This window comes from Schistocerca serialis, chromosome 4 (genome assembly GCF_023864345.2).
Source record: "Schistocerca serialis cubense isolate TAMUIC-IGC-003099 chromosome 4, iqSchSeri2.2, whole genome shotgun sequence".
Classification (NCBI taxonomy): Eukaryota; Metazoa; Arthropoda; class Insecta; order Orthoptera; family Acrididae; genus Schistocerca; species Schistocerca serialis.
In genome coordinates, this window is record NC_064641.1 from 405,134,313 (window position 1) to 405,151,874 (window position 17,562).

A 17,562-nucleotide genomic window follows, 5' to 3' on the forward strand; every position below is an offset into this window, starting at 1 on the left:
AAGCTTAATAAAACTTAACTGCCCACATAAAGGTCCACAGTAAAACATGCTTAAACTAAAAATGCAAAGTGGGCCAAACAAAGTCGCAAAACTGGCACACGGGAAAAATAACAAGTTGCTCTTTCATTAAGGATACACAAATGTTAAACATAAGTGTTGATTAAGAATGGCTAGTAATAACCATAAAATAACCTACTGAAACGCTAATATTAACAAAGTGGCCTCACTTAACTTTAGAAACAGCGTTAAGGCCCACAGCAGTATTTGGAAGTAATATCGCTACGGCCGGCAGGCATGCGCGGTCCTTACAGGAATCCATGACCGCACCGACTCCAGGAAGCGAGCAGACTTAACAAATGGTTTGCAGCACAAATAGATTGCAATGAAAACAAGGTCAAATCGCAACCACACTGGGATATATAATAGCCCCCAAATTCTTATAGAGCAATACTCTAGCACTACCCGTCTCCCAGTAAATGAGCAGGAAACTTAGAGATCACTTGCAGTTACCTTAAGGCTCTTTCAACATTAAATAATCATACCAAATCCTGCCTTGACAAATGATTAAACCATTAACTCTACAGCTGCCGGTCGCGTACACAATGGCAACCAGTCCCCAACCGGTCATTATGTCCTAAAACAAGTTAAAACTTGTATGAAAACCACTTAAAACACACACTCCACAAATGATGGGAAACGAAACGCGGAACATCAACCTCCTTAAAATATCCACTGAGGAACCAAGTTCAGATCCATCTCCGGCAGCTACACATGCCACAATAAGTTTCAACAATATTCTTAGTTTAACACAGAATAATTTGGAGCTTGCAAAATTACGTGCTGGGAAGCTGCTCAGCGTGAGACGACAAACCCACCACAATTTTGCACGTCAAGACGCCCAGTGATCGGCACCACACATCCGACGCGACAAAAGACAAGGACGGCGAACACGGCGAGCAAGTAGAACACCCTAGCGCCAGCCCCCACGGCTCAACCCCTCCACAAAAAGATCATTATCCCCCCTTTTGTGTCCACTTCGAACTTTCCAAAGAACAGTCATAAACTCGCTAAAACCCTCGTACCTTCATAAATATGTTTTGTGGCAGAGTCTGGACGCCTGGGCGCCATTGACCTGTTCCACGGAAATTCGCAGAAACTCACAGTCGTCTCATCGGCTTCCTTCCTAACAAGGGCCCATCCTCTGCTTAATTGCCGGTCATCAATTCTCTGGCCATAGCAGCAGCGACTCCTTGGCGCTAGTCAGCCTACCTGTATACGGCCGCCGACCGACCGGCGCCATCCAAAGTGTCTGCACAATGAGAGCGAGGAACTGGGCAGTCCGAAAACATTTTCACCCAGGTTCCGCAGAAAAAACACTCCCCTCGGCCCTCAATCGCCATACTGTTACTACAGTCCTTTAATTCATCACCGTCTTCCTCTGAATGCAGGTAAAGCTTACCACTATTCCTTTACTGGAGCACACAAGCAAGAGCATTAACTACTGCCAACCATTTCATCATATGAATGAAGTCAGATCGTATACAGTTACAGAAACCAAGTAATAAAGATCATCTTCCCTAAGATCATTAAGTGGCATGGCACCCTACCAGAAGTGAGAGAGCCCTGCAATCTCTCATCTGTCTTATCTACAGTAATGTGTTCATTATGTAGCTCACCCACATTCCTATTTTCATATCCCATATTAGACCCATTTCTGCGTTACTCCTATTCGATTTTGTATTTATAGCCCTCACCTGACCAGAAGTCCTGTCCCTGCCGTCACTGAAATTCAGTCATTCCCACTACGTTTAACTTTAAGCTAATCATTTCATTTCTTAAATTTTCTGTCCATTCTCCCCGTTTAAGTGGATCTAACATTCCACGCTCTGACAAGTAGAAAGCCAATTTTGTTTTTCTTGATGAAGACATCCCCCCCCTCCCCGCTCTTGCTCCCAAAAACAATTTCACCTCTGGAATATTTTACACGAGAGGATGCTAACATCTTTCAACCGTACAGTACAGCTTCATGTCCTTTGAATAAATAACGGTTGTAGCGTCCCCTGGCTTTCGGTCGTTCGCAGTATCAGCAGATCAGAGCTATGTTGGCTGACATTAGAATGCCACAACAGTCAGTTATCCAGATTGCGTCCCTGAAGCTTTTGCTGCTGCCCCTCTTCAGAAACCACCCGTTTGTCTAGCCTCTCCGTAAATACCCCTCTGTTGTGGTTGCACCAACGGGACAGCTATTTATATTATTTAGGAGCGCTAGCCACCGTACCATGACAAGATTCGTGGTTCATGGATGGTGGTTATTTTGCATATGTTGGTTAAACGGAACGATTTCAGATGTTCAGATTTGTCTGCCTGATTTATTGCTCCATACGTGATTTTATAGATACGTGAATGTAATTACTTATTTTTTTCCTTCTGCAATATTGTTCCGAAATCTGTGTCCTAACATGTTTTCTGATTTAAAGGGATCTTTTAAATTTAATTTAGACAGAGGCCGCTAAGTCTACTTTCATTCAGTGCTGCGTAAAATGGTAATTCTGCCGTTGTCACCAGCTTAAAAGAACGTATTTTTGAGTAAGTTACAGAACTAAAGGAAAGCTTTATAATTACACGCATAAAAGACGAATCGCAACGAAGAGACAAAGACACCTAAGTATATTTTAGTAATAAATGCCATGGCTTAACGTTTTATATATCCAAGCTATGCTATCCAAAACCTTGCTATATCTGATTTGCTTCCAACTATAAAGTGCTAAGGTTTTACGGGATATAATCCTCTCTCGATGGCGTGCTTTTGGTTTATTACTAAGTATTTGAACGTCTATGCCTGAAATAACAGTCGTGAGATAAATACGACGAACTGTGACCCATATATACGTAAACAACTTCACACTTAGGTAAAGGGACTCTTTGTCCGGTTACCGTAAACTGAAGTATATTCGTTTACCGGCCAAACACGATTCAGCGTAAATTCATTAAAAAGGTGAAACACGTCTGCAACATCCATCCACTTCGCTACCACTCGAGCAACTTTGAGCCAACCAGGAAACTCGCGTCCTCTTCCGTGCAATAAATTCCCCGCTAAATTTTCCCCGGTATGAGAATTAGCCTACAAACTCTTAAATCACTCGAAATACGGATTAAATGAGCAGACTGCGTATATCGCGCACATACCCACGGCATATACTTTCGCGACTACTTAGACAGTATTACGCAGTTTCACTCTTCAATGTGCTGGAATATCAGGTACGAAGGAAATATCTTATTAATTTAGAGATTCGTTCACCTTTTGGTAACGGTGTATGTTACGCTGGTAGTGGTCATACTGAGAAATGTCTTACGAGTCTTGATAAACATTTACAATGATCGTAGATATATTTTCTACTCAATTAGCTGTGTAATAATGTCTAGATATTTAAACTATAATCTATAATGTACGTTGTGAAACAATTCGTAAATTACTCGTATTGCGCAAGTCCATCACTCGTAGTTTTAAGAAGACTGAAAAATTAAGACACTTCCAACTACTTTTACTTTCAATAGTGACATATTTCAAATACCCTTATTTTTTAAATATCAAACAAACACACACACACACACACACCAGAGAGAGGAATGGAGAGAGAGAGAGAGAGAGAGAGAGAGAGACAAAGAGAGGGAGAGAGAGAGAGAGAGAGAGAGACAGAGAGAGAGAGATGTGGCGCAGTGGTTAGCACACTGGACTCGCATTCGGGAGGACGACGGTACAAACCCGAGTCCGGCTAGTCTAATTTAGATTCTCAGTCGCCTCAGGCAAATGCCGGAGTGCTTCCCTAACCCGAAGGGACCGATGATCTCGCTGTTTGGTCCCCTGCCCTAAATCAACCAATCAACCATGGGGCATAGAGAGACTTATCACTAGCTTGTAACATTAATTCCGAGTATGGCTGCTAGAACATTACAAGCATTCTGAGCAGGAGTCAACAAATTTTTCAAATGTATCGCGTCGACTCAACGGTTGTGTCAATTGTAATGTCGAAAACAATACAATGTGCGTCTCTTCAGAAAGTCCAATCTGAAACGTTCTGCGCTCTGTTACTGTGAATAAAGGCGGGCCATGGCCATCTCACCTAATTACAGCTTTGTCAGTTAGTGGTGGTATCAAATATTAGCAAAAATTACGGAAAAAGATCAGACGTATATATATTTTAGTCTAGACTATGACGGAGTACTTCACAAAAGAAAATTGTTACCAAATCTTAGAAGAGAGTTTCAAGAAATTTATTATATTTTACTTCAGTTTGTGGACAGCCAGAAACACCAACAGATTTTTGCTGAAAAATGTATGAACAAATTCAATGTTTTTAGACGCATGTGAAACGTATTTTCAAGTAAAAACATAAAAGTATTTCGAGACAAGGAATAAAAAATCGTGAAAGTGTGAAAATGTTTCGCCTGTGCTAAGGAAAACACCGTTCTCGATAAGGACTTGCACGTCGGCAACAGATATTTTGTTCCGACAGCTCGCCTTATTACGATCGAGAATATCTCTCAGCTCCAGAAAAAATTATATTTGCGCTGTTACAGACACTTCTTCACTGCACCCAGTACCAAAACACCGATTTACACTACATGTAAGTGTCTATGGCTACCTTCCGTCCACCATTCCCCTGAGAGCCGTGCGAAATTTCTTTGTTCGTACAGCTTTGGGAAATATTAGTCCAGATAAACCACATCTGTATTGCGCTCCGTTTGCGACAGGTGCATAGTACACGAAAATGTAGCTGTCGAGGCGGTAGTATCCCATCGTTCCATGAAAAATTTACACCAATCGTTACATTTTCTAAACTTGAAACCAACGTCATTAGAAGGCCGAAGAACGGACGTTTCCGAATCCATACTCAGTTTTGTGTTGTAGACGAGCATAGAGCATAGGGCATAGGGCACTGTATTCTGACACAGTCCAGTGGACCACTTCTTTGGTAAACTTGTGAGTAAAGCTACTGTCTCGTTTACATAGTGGCAATGCATCATAACACTCGCACGAAAAGTCTCTGAAGAAATTTCGATCTCGCTAAAACATTTCACTGTCTTTTTCTGAGATATCTCATACATGTGCCATCAATTTTTGTACTTAGGAAAAATTAATGTTACGTGTAGCTTCTTCGTTATGAACACGCTGCACATTTTCTCAAGCTTGGGAACATGGATGGTTCTTGCCCCCCTCTTTCGCCAATGTAAGCTAAGCTAAGCTCCTTCACGTTACACCTATCTGTTTCTCTCTCTCTATTTATCTCTCTCTCTTTGTCTCTCTCTCTCTGCATCCCTCTCTCTGGTGTGTGTGTGTGTGTGTGTGTGTGTGTGTGTGTGTGTGTTTGTGTCGTCTGTGCAAAGGCACCTTCAGATGCGACACATAATATGCCATTCTCGCTACTCAAAGAAAACTCTTCTACATCTATATCCATACTCTGCAAGCCACCTTGCGTTACTTGGAGATATACATTTTGCTGCCTCAAAATACACTCCTGGAAATTGAAATAAGAACACCGTGAATTCATTGCCCCAGGAAGGGGAAACTTTATTGACACATTCCTGGGGTCAGATACATCACATGATCACACTGACAGAACCACTGGCACATAGACACAGGCAACAGAGCATGCACAGTGTCGGCACTAGTACAGTGTATATCCACCTTTCGCAGCAATGCAGGCTGCTATTCTCCCATGGAGACGATCGTAGAGATGCTGGATGTAGTCCTGTGGAACGGCTTGCCATGCCATTTCCACCTGGCGCCTCAGTTGGACCAGCGTTCGTGCTGGACGTGCAGACCGCGTGAGACGACGCTTCATCCAGTCCCAAACATGCTCAATGGGGGACAGATCCGGAGATCTTGCTGGCCAGGGTAGTTGACTTACACCTTCTAGAGCACGTTGGGTGGCACGGGATACATGCGGACGTGCATTGTCCTGTTGGAATAGCAAGTTCCCTTGCCGGTCTAGGAATGGTAGAACGACGGGTTCGATGACGGTTTGGATGTACCGTGCACTATTCAGTGTCCCCTCGACGATAACCAGTGGTGTATGGCCAGTGTAGATCGCTCCCCACACCATGATGCCGGGTGTTGGCCCTGTGTGCCTCGGTTGTATGCAGTCCTGATTGTGGCGCTCACCTGCACGGCGCCAAACACGCATACGACCATCATTGGCACCAAGGCAGAAGCGACTCTCATCGCTGAAGACGACACGTCTCCATTCGTCCCTCCATTCACGCCTGTCGCGACACCACTGGAGGCGGGCTGCACGATGTTGGGGCGTGAGCGGAAGACGGCCTAACGGTGTGCGGGACCGTAGCCCAGCTTCATGGAGACGGTTGCGAATGGTCCTCGCCGGTACCCCAGGAGCAACAGTGTCCCTAATTTGCTGGGAAGTGGCGGTGCGGTCCCCTACGGCACTGCGTAGGATCCTACGGTCTTGGCGTGCATCCGTGCGTCGCTGCGGTCCGGTCCCAGGTCGACGGGCACGTGCACCTTCCGCCGACCACTGGCGACAACATCGATGTACTGTGGAGACCTCACGCTCCACGTGTTGAGCAATTCGGCGGTACGTCCACCCGGCCTCCCGCATGCCCACTATACGCCCTCGCTCAAAGTCCGTCAACTGCACATACGGTTCACGTCCACGCTGTCGCGGCATGCTACCAGTGTTAAAGACTGCGATGGAGCTCCGTATGCCACGGCAAACTGGCTGACACTGACGGCGGCGGTGCACAAATGCTGCGCAGCTAGTGCCATTCGACGGCCAACACCGCGGTTCCTGGTGTGTCCGCTGTGCCGTGCGTGTGATCATTGCTTGTACAGCCCTCTCGCAGTGTCCGGAGCAAGTATGGTGGGTCTGACACACCGGTGTCAATGTGTTCTTTTTTCCATTTCCAGGAGTGTATATTCGTTCACCATCCGTTTCGATCGTGGACCATCTTCACAGTAGAAAAATATCTCATTTTAGTGTGCTGATATGTCATTATTGCCTGTTGTGCTGTGCTGGGCAATGGATCAAAAACAATTTTCGGGCGGCTGTCAATAGCATCGATATACTTGGACGCATGCATGATACACACTTCCTGTCTTACAATATATTTATTCAATACCATCATGATCATGATAATTGATCATGGACCATTTGCACAGCGGGAAAATATCTCATTTTCCACTGTGAAGATGGTCCATGATCGAAACCGGTAATGAATAAATACATTGTGAGACAACAAAGTGTGTATCACGTATTTTACCAAATATATCGATGATTTTGACAGACGCCGGAAAATAATTTGTAACGTTGTGGTATGTGACGGAGGGTACTTTTTGTACCTTTGTCACTTCCCATCTTCTCTGTTTCAGTCGTGAACGGTGCACGGAAGAAGTGATTATTAATAAGTCTCCGTGTGACCTCTAATCCAATTTTGCTTTCACAATAGTTAAGCGACATGAGGAGAAAGCAGTACAGCATATATTGACCTGTGGAAGCACGCTCATGATGTTTTACCAGTACACCACACCGGCATGGACGACACCTGTGTTGAGACGTCTGCCATTGGAGTTCGATGACCATCTAGATGATGCCGAAAAAGCTAAATGAACCATCTTTAGATCTTTTATATTTCCTCCATCAATCCTGATACGGGTCCCGGATTACCGGTCCAACGGTAACGTTGTTAACTGTCTCCCTCGTGGGTGAACTATACTTTCTGAAGATTTTTCCAGTGATCCTCAACCTGCGATTAGTTTCATCTGGTCGTTTCATTTTAAATCGCTCCCTTGGCATACCACTAGATAACTAATGGATGTGTCTAATTGCGCCGGCAGGAGTGGCCGAGCGGTTCTAGGCGCTACATTCTGGAACCGCGCGGCCGCTACGGTCGCAGGTTCGAATCCTGCCTCGGGCATGGATGTGTGTGATGTCCTTAGGTTAGTTAGGTTTAAGTAGTTCTAAGTTCTGGGAGACTGATGACCTCAGAAGTTAAGTCCCTTAGTGCTCAGAGCCATATGACTAATTCCAATATTTGTCTATAATCATTTAATGACGAGTCTACCCGCATATTTCCACGCAAGACGTTACATTTGTTTACACTGAGCGTCAACTTCTAGTTCCTGCACCGAAGTTGATCGTTAGCAGTTCTCTGCACATCTTTGTGGAGGGTTTCAGCGTTGTCACTTCAGTTAGCATTGCGAAATTGAGGAGTATATAGCGCTTCACCTCTCTATATTTGCCCCAATGAAGAAGAACATTCTGCAATCCATTTTTTGTGGTGAAGGTGTATCAGGCGCTGAAATCCCAACAATGTGGGGTCAGTGTTTTACTGGTGGACCAAACAGTTCAAAGTCGGTTGAACGATCGTGAAGAACGGGAAAAGACCAGAACGTCCAGTCACATCACCTACTGGTGCCAACTCTGAGCATGTCCGTCGATTGAGTTGGTATAACGACGAGTGACAGTTGATGGAGTGACAAACTAAATGCATGTTAATCATGATTTTGAGTATGACGTCATCCATAACAGGAACGGTTTTAGTAAAATCTGTGTAAGACAGGTCCCAGAACAGGTAATAGGTGATTTGTATCATAATGAAGATGAAGCATAGGTTCATCACATAGAAACATCACATAGAAACAAAGAAGAAAAGCCAGTGCATTAAATGACAACAGCCAATGTCTCTAGCCAAAATGAGATTCGAGAATCAGCTCTCTTCAGGGCAAATTATGCTCTCTGAGGACACACAATGCTTAATTATGGATCATTACGGTTTAATTCGGTACGAGTTGAGGTGCAGTTACAATACAGCCCAGACAAACACTGTAGAATAGATTTATTGTAAAGTACATGAATTAAAACCCAGTTTGTAATGGTTCGTGGTAAACAGTGAATTTACCAAAATTCGTAAGTAGGCAGATAGCACCAGTGATGGACAAAATCAAAACTCTTGGATTCACGTTGGAAGTAGAACAGTACGATATAAGACAAGGTCGACGGCCGATACCAAAGTCCCTCGCAGTCTCAGGTGTGCAGGTCACGTCCCAGTGATGCCTGGCAGCTCCAAGCTCCAGTGGTCGGCGGTGACTGGCGGACAGCATGGCGTCCAAAAATTCGAAAGTTCCCTCAAGGGAACAGTTCTGAATGACAGACTGCGGGTGCAGTCGGCACCTGGCCCAGATGATTCTGCTCCCTCTAGTACCATGTATCTTAACAGTCCTGTTATGCTGTCCATTCTCCTTGTTAGTGTTTTCCACATACGCCTTTCCTCTTCGATCCTGCGCAGAAACTCCTCATTCATTACCTTATTAATCCTCCTAATGTTCATCTCAAGCACCAAATCTCAAATACTTAGATTCTCTTCTGTTCCGGTTTACCCACAGTCCATGTTTTACTACCATAAAATGCTGTGCTCCAAAAGTACACTCTCAGAAATTTTTTCCTCAAATGAAGGCTATGTTTGATATTAGTAGACTTCTCGTGGCCAGGAATGCCCTTTTGCCAGTGCTAGTCTGCTTGTCCTCCTTGCGTCTCGACGTCGACCTAAAAGCCTTGGTGACGCCAGGATACAGCACGAACTATTTGCGGCCACATGACTGGAGGAAGCAATTACATCCGTGGATCCAGTGACCTGTGATGGCGATAACGCTGCTGCGTCTAGGGATTTATGAGAATGCATGGTCGTTGACTTGTCTTCTACTTGTGTGCCCCGTGCCGGGATATGTCATTCTCGTGCCACAGGTGTGACAAGGATCTGTCGGGATAGGGCGAGCGGCCCGTTTATAGCACTTACCGTAAAAAGGGCTCAACAATAAACAATGTTACAATGATACCCTCTGCAACGAGTTGAAGCTCGCAGATCGAAATACACTACTGGCCATTAAAATTGCTACACCAAGAAGGAATGCAGATGATAAACGCGTATTCATTGGACGGATATATTATACTAGAACTGGCATGTGATTACATTTTCACGCAATTTGGATGCAAAGATTCTGAGAAATCAGTACCCAGAACAATCACCTCTGGCCGTAATAACGGCCTTGATACGCCTGGGCATTGAGTCAAACAGATCTTGGATGGCGTGTACAGGTACAGCTGCTCATGCAGCTTCAAAACCATAACACCATCAAGAGTAGTGACTGGCGTATTGTGACGAGCCAGTTGATCGGCCACCATTGACCAGACGTTTTCAATTGGTGAGAGATCTGGAGAGCGTGCTGGCCAGGGCAGCAGTCGAACATTTTCTGTATCCAGAAAGGCCTGTACAGGACCTGCAACATGCGGTCGTGCATTATCCTGCTGAAATGTAGGGTTTCGCAGGGATCGAATGAAAGATAGAGCCACGGGTCGTAACACATCTGAAATGTAACGTCCACTGTTCATAGTGCCGTCAATGCGAACAAGAGGTGACAGAGACGTGTAACCAATGGCACCCCATACCATCACGCCGGATGATACGCCAGTATGGCGATGACGAAAACACGCTTCCAATGTGCGTTCACCGCGATATCGCCAAACACGGATGCGACCATCATGATGCTGTAAACAGAACATGGATTCATCCGAAAAAATGACGTTTTGCCATTCGTGCACCCAGGTTCGTCGTTGAGTACACCATCGTAGGCGCTCCTGTCCTGTCTGTGATGCAGCGTTAAGGGTAACCTCAGCCATCGTCTCCGAGCTGATAGTCCACGCTGCTGCAAACGTCGTCGGACTGTTCGTGCAGATGGTTGTTGTCTTGCAAACGTCCCCATCTGTTGACTCAGGGAACGAGACGTGGCTGCACGACCCGTTACAGCCAGGCGAATAAGATGCCTGTCATCTCGACTCCTAGTGGTATGAGGCCGTTGGGATCCAGCACGGCTTTGCGTATTACCCTCCTGAACCCACCGATTCCATATTCTGCTAACAGTCATTGGATCTCGACCAACGCGAGCAGCAGCGTCGCGATACGATAAACCGCAATCGCGATAGGCTACAATCCGACCTTTATCAAAGTCGGAAACGTGATGGTAAGCATTTCTCCTCCTTACACGAGGCATCACAACAACGTTTCACCAGGCAAAGCCGGTCAACTGCTGTTTGTATATGAGAAATTGGTTGGAAACTTTCCTCATGTCAGCAAGTTGTAGGTGTCGCCACCGGCGCCAACCTTGTCTGAATGCTCTGAAAAGCTACTCATTTGCATATAACAGCATCGTCTTCCTGTCGGTTAAATTTCACGTCTGTAGCACGTCATCTTCGTGGTGTAGCAATTTCAATGGTCAGTAGTGTATATGCCCAGGTCTATTGACAAACGGTGTCCTTTAACTGCAAGCATATTCAATATCACTGCTCACATAGTTCAAACTCTTCAGAATGTGCATTACGAGTATACAGCATGCAGTCCTCAACCCTCCCCATTAGATATCTATTTGCTCATCAACTTCTTCACGGTTTAATAGGCCGTCGATTCGCCTGAAGATGTGCGGGAATCAGTGATAGAAAACCTGTGGAACGGTGGACAGATAGAAATTTTGATTTCCGTGAAGTTTAGTTCCGCCGTTAGTGTGGTCTGTATCGCTTACAGAAACTGCTGTGCCTGTCCACCTCATCGTTCGCTGAGCGCCCTGTGTTGCATTCATGAAAAGTAACTTAGTTGTGATCTCTGGCTGTAACGATTGTGGTAATAGTTTATTATTGTTTGGTTTTAAGATGCCTCCGGTAGCGGAGTTACGAGTATTTTCGCCGTGGTGAAACTTCTCCCGTAATACTGTTTCTCCTCGTCAAATGAGGCCTAACGCACTTCCTGTCACCGTCTATGCAAGCGGCGGGAATGTGATAGGTGTTACAGGTGTTGCTGATGCTCTCAGGAACATTTATGATTGATCTGCTCTTTTAATTACGTTTTATATTCTGATGTGGTCAGATATCTTAGTGTATCGTGCGCGCTGCCGGAGAGCAGTGAAATTTTCTGCGTTGGCACCCTTGGGTGTTATAAGGCCAGATTCTTTACCTGGTTCCTGGAGTCTGACTGGATCTGCAGGCTGTATTTTACTGGTATCAGGCCGTTATTTATTTTTAATAGAACTAGGATTTCAGCCCGGAAGAGACGTTCAAAATTGTTGTATAAAATCTACTTTAACTATGTTGTAGCTTGGTTATATTAATATACTTAATCTTGGTTTTCACCACTGTTTAAATAGTACTTTTCTTATTCTTAGTTTAGTCTGTTAATCGCCCTTTTCCGGCTGTTGTTGTTTCTTATTCCAGATTGCTTGTTCAGACAACTGTTTGCCGAAAGTGTGTTTCTAAGCGTTTTCTTCTCGCATAACGGTTATTTTACAAGCGTCTGTTTCTGCAGTACATGCGTGCAAATGACCCGGCCAGACTAAGGTGAGTGCTCCGGCGGCACGATATTTCTAGACGGCATTTGGGATTTGCCGTTTCCTTGTGTGAAGCTGCTCTACAGCACGGTGACTACTGCTTAAGTTAAGGCTTGTCTTCACTGGTCCGCGTATTTCTTGCCTTTCCATGTTCTCCCTAGTAAGCCGAACCATTTTCTGGTCCTTGAATTTAATTAAATTTATCAGCTCTCTCAAAGAACAGTGTTAAATACTAGTCTGTAATTTAAAACCATTGTATCAGACTGGAACATTTAAGGTATCATACATTTTGCTATCGTTGGTGAATTGGTTAAGCCATTGTGCTCCTTTGAGTTTAAAGCTCACTATTTCAACAACTGCTGATTTCTAAAGGATTATTTTTGTTTTACTATTGTTCCTTTCTTTTAAAAAATTGATTACTAAACGTGAATCACTTTGCAAAGAACGAATTCCTGTTAATTTGGCTTGCTGAAACTTTGTAACGGAACAACTACCTCACCAATACCTTCACATTTCCGAAAACCAAACTGATCGTCCGATAGGTCCTAAAGTTTCTTAGTCATTTATCTGAATATTATGCTTGTTAGCACTGTGGATGCATGAGCTGCTAAGCTGATTGGGTGTAGCCCTTGAACTTATCTGGTCTTTCGGACTGAGTGGACGATATTTTTTCGAAAGTATAGTGCTATGTCTCCAGACTCATGGATTCCACACACAGACTTGAATATTCGTTTAGTTCCCACATCCAATGATTTTAAAAATTTCAAAGAAATGTTACCCAGCCCTCTGCCTTTTTTTGATCTCATGTCTTCCAGAGCTCTTTTAAATTCTGACACTAAGCTTCCGTAAGATGTCTGATTTCTCTCACCTTATCTTCGCGGTCACGGCGCGCGATGTAGGTCGGTGACAGTACGACGTTCTGCAGTCGATTGGACGTGACAGTTGTCTAAACTTCCTCAATAATTTTTCGCGAAAAGAACTTCTTCCCTTCAGGGAATCCCATTTTAGTTCACGAATCATTTCCGTAACATCCGCAAGTTGATAAACGTTGCGGTAACACTTCTAGCAGCTCGCCTCTGAATTACTTCGATATCTTCTTTTAATCTGACGTGATGGGGATCAGAAACACGCTAACAGTACTCAAGGACTAGTCGCACATATGTTATGTAAGTGATTTAAATTCGAAAGATCGTATTGCCTTCAAATTAAGTTGTCCGATCGCATTACTGTGTCCACGTGCCAAAAGCCTGAATGACCACCTTTTGCAGTGCGATCTGCTGCGAGAGGTCCAGGAAAAGAGTCAATGACGTTGTGGAACGTACCGACAGGGATGCGGAGCCCCGCCAACTTCGGTACTGTGTCCAGCTGCACTGTGGTTCTCGATTTAGGATCCACGTGTGAGTAGCCCGATCGGGGAATCTGGTGGCCAGTTGACTACGGGAGGATTATCATGATGCTCTCCGAACTACGAGTGTGCGCTGTCAGCTGTGCCGCGCGTTGCATTGTCCTACTGGTAGATACCACCAAGGTGACGAAAAACAAACTGCATGTAGGAGTGAAAATGCAGGATAGATGCATACCAGTGTTGATCGACTGTGCCTTCCAGAGTAATAAGATCACACAGGCAATAACACAAAAACGTTTCAAACACCATAACGGTCCCTCTCCGATGATTGTTGTAGGGTGTTTGCTTTCAGATGTTTCTTGCTATACACGCCAACGGCCATCTGTCCGATGGAGCAAAAAATGTGATTCATCTGAAAAGGGCCACCTGTCGCGACTCAGTCGATGTCCACTTGCGTTCGTTGCAAATATACAGTAGCCAACATAGGTGCATGAACCAGGGGTCATGCACCTGTCATTGAGGAGACACTGTTCGTTGGCCTCTCCGATGATTGTTGTAGGGTGTTTGCTTCAGATGTTTCTTGCTATACACGCCAACGGCCATCTGTCCGATGGAGCATAAAATGTGATTCATCTGAAAAGGGCCACCTGTCGCGACTCAATCGATGTCCACTTGCGTTCGTTGCAAATATACAGTAGCCAACATAGGTGCATGAACCAGGGGTCATGCACCTGTCGTTGAGGAGACACTGTTCGTTGGCCTCTCCGATGATTGTTGTAGGGTGTTTGCTTTCAGATGTTTCTTGCTATACACGCCAACAGCCATCTGTCCGATGGAGCATAAAATGTGATTCATCTGAAAAGGGCCACCTGTCGCGACTCAGTCGATGTCCACTTGCGTTCGTTGCAAATATACAGTAGCCAACATAGGTGCATGAACCAGGGGTATGCTGCGGAGACCCAGCGGAGACCCAGCAGCCTTTTTCAGTAGTTGCAAGGGCAACAGTCTGGATGATTGACTGATCTGGCCTTGTAGCACTGTTCGTTGGCCTTTCGTTCATCTGAATGGTCAGCTGCTCCACATTTGAAGGTCTATTCACCTGAATATCTTTCCACAACTGCTCTTCACACCTGTCGTCCACGGCCTGTGGTGCACCGCAGCTGCCTCGGCGCCAGTTCTGGATAGCGCCATTTTGCCATGCACCGTGTACTTCAACCACGGCGGCACGCGGACACTTTACAAACTTAGCCGTTTCGGAAATGTTTCCATCCTTGGAGGTTAGTTAAATGTCTACGTCTCTGCATTACAATGACCGCACTGTTTTCCGCATCCTCCAGACACGTTTTATATATCTTCCACTGCTAGTGCTGCCACCTGTCGTCTGTTAGTAGTTATTGCAAGTTGACATCGAAATAGATGGGAGTCACATTAATATGTCAGAACCGCATTAATGAAACGTAGTGTTTTGAGTGTGTGTGTGCGTGTGTGTGTGTGTGTGTGTGTGTGTGTGTGTGTGTGTGTGGTTGTGGGTGGGTGTGGGTGTGAATTTCTTGCTGTTGTCTGTTTTCTTTGCAATAAATTAGAAAAGTGTGTAGATAATTTTCGTCTTACCTTCACACTTATTCTAAAAAGAAACTGTTAAGCATGGTTATACAAACAAGGATAACCCCAAAGCGTTATGTGACCCTGTTACAGACCAACACCGGGAAGGCAGGAGGACGGTGAGCCGTGAGTGAGGCGGGTGGACGCCATGGAAGCCGCAGCCCGCCAGCTGGTGCTGCCGACGCTGCTGGGGACGGCGTTCCCTGAGGCGGAGGCGGGGGCGGGCGCGGAGGCGGCCGTGGACCACGCCTTCCTGCTGGAGGCGCATCGCAACCTGACTGAGCGCATCCGCAACCTGACGCGTGTGCTGAGCGCTCTCAACGACTCACTGGACCCACGCGTGCTGGCGCAGTTCAGCAGCAACCGCAAGCTGGACGACCCGGCCGCCTTCTACGCGCTCGTCGCCGCCTACTCCCTGCTCATTGCGGTCGGCGCCGCCGGCAACTCTCTGGTCGTGTGCGCGGTCGTGCGCAAGCCCGCCATGCGCACGGCGCGCAACATGTTCATCGTCAACCTGGCCGTCTCCGACCTGCTGCTCTGCCTCGTCACCATGCCGCTCACGCTCATGGAGATCCTCACCAAGTACTGGCCGCTCGGCCGCCAGCCGTTCGTCTGCAAGATGCTGGGCACTCTCCAGGCCACGAGTATTTTCGTGTCCACCATCTCCATTACTGCGATTGCGCTCGACCGCTACCAGGTGATCGTGTATCCCACCAGGGAGAGCCTGCAGAGGGTTGGGGCTGTCGTCATCCTCGTCTTCATCTGGATTTTCTCCCTAGTACTGGCCCTTCCCATGTATCTCTGGAGGACTCTCAAGCATCACGACATAAATCTCCCCGATATAGCTTACATTTCGTACTGTCTGGAAGAGTGGCCCATAGAACACGGCCGCGCTTATTACTCCATATTCTCGCTGATCTGTCAGTACCTGCTCCCCATCGTCACAGTCACCGTAGCGTACTCCAGAATCTGCCACAAACTGCGGTACAGGTTCTCCAGCAGTTCTCCCGTCTCCCACAGTAAGCGCGGCGAAGCGACTGTCGAGTCCCCATTGCGCCTGAAATCTAAAGAGGATCGTCGCTTGAAACGAACCAATTCCCTGCTCTACTCCATAGCTCTGATATTCTGCATCAGCTGGCTGCCGCTCAATGTCTTCAACGTAGTGCTCGACTTGTGGTACCCGTTCGACAGCAGTCAGGGTGAGACGATGATCATCTTGTATGCGGTGTGCCATATGATGGGCATGTCCTCGGCGTGCTCCAACCCTCTGCTATACGGCTGGCTCAACGAGAACTTCCGCAAGGAGTTCCGTGAGATCGCCTCATGCGCCTGTCCGTGCTTGCCGGCGGTGAGGAGGTCGCTGCGCCGCTGTCTCGACTCACTGCGCAGGCGCACCTCGGCCGATGCGCGTCTGCGACACGAGACAACCACCAACGGCTCCGGCCCTACTACTGGGAAAACAGCCACTCTCCTCGTAACAGCGCAGATCGGTGAGTAGCATATGTTTTGCACATATCCTGCTACCCGAGCACCGGGAGAGGTCGCAGCACATTATAAGTCGAAGCATTCTGCGACGGCCTAATGGTAAATCTGCAAAAATTGTAACCTGTAAACATAAAATATGAGCATTTTTTGAAATTCAATTTTAAATGGAGTTTATTTCTCATGGAAAGCGATCCAATCGGGCAAACATGGCCAAAAAAATCCCGCAAAGAGACAGAGAAAACGGTTTTTCTTCAACAAGTAAAAAACTATAGCTCCGATTGAAAAATGTAAAATGAGAAAGCTGTAGGGCTTAAAAGGAGCTGTCGATTAAGCATCGCATAATTTGTTCTGTTTAGAGATATATCGTGAAAACCGTTAAAGATCTCGGCTACAGATCTTAGAAAAAAATATTTTTTTATTTTAAATGGTGAAAAAAGTCAGTACTTTCTTTATTTAAAAGTTATTTTCATAAAATAAAAATTGAGATAGTTAGTTTAATAAAGGACCAACAAAAGAGCAAGTTCTTCGGAGTCATTTGTTGACCCTTACAGTTTATAAAATCGTAAAAATTATTTAACAGCATGGTGGAATAGCTCTTTACGCAAGAAATACTTCTAAAACACTTACTGTAGGACCATCCACTGAGATGATCCAACCGATTATTGAGAGCACCTTTCTTTTTTTTTTCAAAAAATCGGTATATCTCGAATAGTAATTAATATCTCTTATTAGTCAGACAGCCGCA

At 45.7% G+C, this 17,562-nt stretch overlaps 1 protein-coding gene across 1 annotated transcript in view; it reads left to right on the forward strand.

Annotated features, from left to right (window-relative positions):
* Nucleotides 1-16,830, forward strand: part of LOC126474486 (neuropeptide F receptor) — a 319,149-nt gene extending 302,319 nt beyond the window's left edge. The window contains exon 2 of the mRNA XM_050101959.1: nucleotides 15,426-16,830. Coding sequence (XP_049957916.1) covers nucleotides 15,481-16,830 — 1,350 coding nt within the window. The 5' untranslated portion in view covers nucleotides 15,426-15,480. The remainder of the gene's footprint in view (nucleotides 1-15,425) is intronic.
* Nucleotides 16,831-17,562: the final 732 nt, after the last annotated feature.